Source organism: Mangifera indica, chromosome 4 (genome assembly GCF_011075055.1).
Source record: "Mangifera indica cultivar Alphonso chromosome 4, CATAS_Mindica_2.1, whole genome shotgun sequence".
Taxonomy (NCBI): domain Eukaryota; kingdom Viridiplantae; phylum Streptophyta; class Magnoliopsida; order Sapindales; family Anacardiaceae; genus Mangifera; species Mangifera indica.
Genome location: NC_058140.1, coordinates 20,011,004 through 20,014,094, shown reverse-complemented (window position 1 = coordinate 20,014,094; position 3,091 = coordinate 20,011,004). Strand labels below are relative to the sequence as shown.

The window sequence follows — 3,091 nt, the reverse complement described above, 5'->3', positions numbered from 1 at the left end:
TAGCTAGGTTAAATAGCTAGTGGTGGGACACTAATGGAGACAATTTTACCAAACCCTAGTGCTACTTTTGTAAGTTCATTAGCTTCTGTTTCTCCGAAAGATCTCCTTGTTGCCCCACCTCGCCTATTATTTTGAAAAGGACTTCGATATCATCCCCTTCATCGATATGTTACTGAAAATGAAATGACAGAACCGTAAAAGATGCTCAACTTTGCAATATGACTAAGTTTATTGCTTATAATTGTCACGTACATACCTTTTAAAATACACTTCTTCAAACTCAAGCAACTCAGTTTCAACATTTAAAGCCAATATTTTACAGTGTTTAGAGCAACTCTTGCATGGATGCACAATTTTTTTACACTTTGCTACAGCTTCACAAAATCATTAAGCTAGCCGGGGAACCGCACGGCATGCAAGCGGTTTCTTCATTTCAAGAGAGAGCCTCAAGGTCTCCGAGAGATCAACGGGCTGCATCGGAAGCCACCTGAACTGATGGAGAAGCCGGGCAAGCCACAGTTGCACGGTGGCTAAGCCTAATGCCTTTCCAGGACAAACCCTGCGACCCGAGCCAAATGGTGCAAGCCTTAAATCCGAACCCATGATAGACATGTTGTTGTTGTCGTTTTCCATGAATCGTTCAGGCTTGAAAGCATATGGGTCCTTCCAGATGGAGGGGTCATGGGTTATGGCCCACATGTTGACCATTGCCGTTGTGCCAGCTGGCACAAAAACTTTGTCCACGTGAACATCATGAATGGCGAGGCGTGCCCAGGAGAGTAAAGGGCCTGGAGGGTGCAGACGTAGAACTTCTTTGACAATGGCTTGAAGGTAAGGGAGGTTGGGGATGTCAAAATCCTGCACCTGCCTTTCAAGGCCGACGCACGTGTCAATCTCATGTTGAACTTTTGTTTGGACGTCTTGATGTAAAACTATCCTCGCCATGATCCATTCAAGCAGTATAGCCACAGTGTCTGTCCCTCGAAAAATCATCTCCTACATAATAAAAGCAGGCATGCTGAGTGCGAAGGTCAATCTTTGAAAGCTTTTAGTGCGTCAGTATTAACATTGTGGGCTGGAAATTATTGTCAATGTAAAGAGCTTTAAAGCCAAATTGACTCTGAGTCTCTGACTGATGTCAAGGAATTAGGGTTTGAGTGGAGAGAATATTAGGGTTAGTGACATGACAATGAGAGCATTTTTCTAACCAAACAAACCGACAAGAAAAGAAATGTTTGCCAAGCAGGAAAATAACATTGAAAACAAAAACATATCAACTCAGAAAGAGACTTTGAAAATGATCCTTTTCTGCTCTTGATGCCTACAAGCCATTGACACTTACTATCCTGATCTGTATTTTTCTCAAAGGTTAACTTTATTAGGTAGGTGAGGAGCTGAATTCAATATTATTAATAAACATAGGAAGCCATCCTCTTTTTTTGAAAAAGTTTATATGATCTAACTTTTTGTGTAATATTTGTGGTTTAGAGATGATAAGAGAAAATGAGTTAAATAGATTATAAGCTTCTAAACAGTTAATAAAAAACAAAACATGCCAGATTATGTGTCTAAAGCGGATCATATGGATGTTACTGTGTGTGAGAAAGAGGGAGATAGAGCATACCCACAAAATGGCCACCATATTTGTATCAGTCAACTGATCTTCTTTAGGCAAAGAGAGCAATGCAGAAAGGAAGTCATTTCCACCATTGAACTCATCAGTCTGATTTTGTTTTCTTGCTTGAATAATTTGTCCCACAATTGTATTAACCTTACTTGCCAATTCATGGCACCTTCTTTTTACTCCATACAAGTCCAAAAGTCTCACCGGAAAGTAATCTTCCCAGTTGAACTTTGCTATTAACTCGTACCCTTCTTTTACCATAAACCCTAACTCTTCTCTCTCTACAGATTCACATCTCCCAAACACACTCTCCAGTATATTGCTTAAAGACCCTTTTTGCAATATCTCTCTGAGTATCACAACTCCTCTCTTCTCCATGTCTTCACGAACTTTAACCAGCATTTCATTGGCTAAACGCTGTCGTAACTCCTCTAATCCCGAGATTCTCTTTGGGGAGAACATGTGATTGGCGGCAATTCTACGTAGGTGACGCCAGTATTTTCCGGAGGGAGCAAAGCCAATGGCACGCTCAAACATCAGTGAACGAGCTGATTCCTTGATCGGACGGTCAGAAAATGAAGACCCTGATAGGATTTCCCTCGCAGTGTCTGGGTGGCTACTGATGATCACGCGTGTTGCCCCTAGACTGAATGCCATGAGTCTAGTTGCACCCAGGGAAGCCGCCATGGCGGCTAATTTACGATGAGCAAGTGAACCCATTTCAGGTAAAGTCCCCAGCACAGGCCAACCAATTGGACCCCGAAGTTGGGGAGACTTTTCATGGTGGTTCCTCCATGCAAAGCCTCCAGGAACAAGCCAAGACTTAAGAAAGAACGGGAAAAGCGAGAGGAGTGAAAACACAGTCAGACCGAAAGGCCATGGAGCTCTTTGAGAGTCTACAAAACAAAGGAACAAGAAGCAAAAGCCGACTGCTAACATGCAATAAAGCTTCATTTATGATAATAATAGAGAGACTTCTGTAGAGAGATGGAGAAGATTGAATGCAGACTGATAAGTATATATAGCATTAGAAGTAATCATAGTTAAGTAGGTGTGGTTGCTTTGTTAACCATGATTAAGGATTTAAGTGCAGTAATAAGGACCACGCATGCCTGGCTTTCAAGCAGTCTAGATTAATCAGTAATAAAATTAATTAGCATGACCGATTGGCAGCCTGGAAAATCATTATAACTCCGCTGGATTCATACGTATGCAATTCAAGAAAGGAAAATAATGAAAAAGAATCATAGTGGGAAAAGTTTGTTAAGAAACTAGAAAAGACACAATCAAATAGAAGCAAGGCAACCCAACAAGTCTCCTAATGATTTCAAACTTAAGAGGAAAAAAAGTGGTCTTTTTTCCTTCTAAATTTCCAAAATTATCAATGAATAATATACAAGGAAAATATTTGTATGCAAATGGAAAATCAGGCGGAAGTTGCGTGCTCTTTACCTACAAATTGAGTAT

At 40.8% G+C, this 3,091-nt stretch overlaps 1 protein-coding gene across 1 annotated transcript; it reads right to left on the bottom strand.

The window, feature by feature from the left end:
• Positions 1-210: 210 nt before the first annotated feature.
• LOC123214613 (cytochrome P450 78A5-like) lies at positions 211-2,646 on the bottom strand. Its single transcript, XM_044634493.1, has 2 exons — positions 1,625-2,646; positions 211-996 (listed from the first exon to the last, which is right to left on the bottom strand). Exons 1-2 carry the CDS (start codon positions 2,576-2,578, stop codon positions 388-390), a joined length of 1,563 nt encoding a protein of 520 aa, XP_044490428.1. The 5' UTR covers positions 2,579-2,646; the 3' UTR covers positions 211-387.
• Positions 2,647-3,091: the final 445 nt, after the last annotated feature.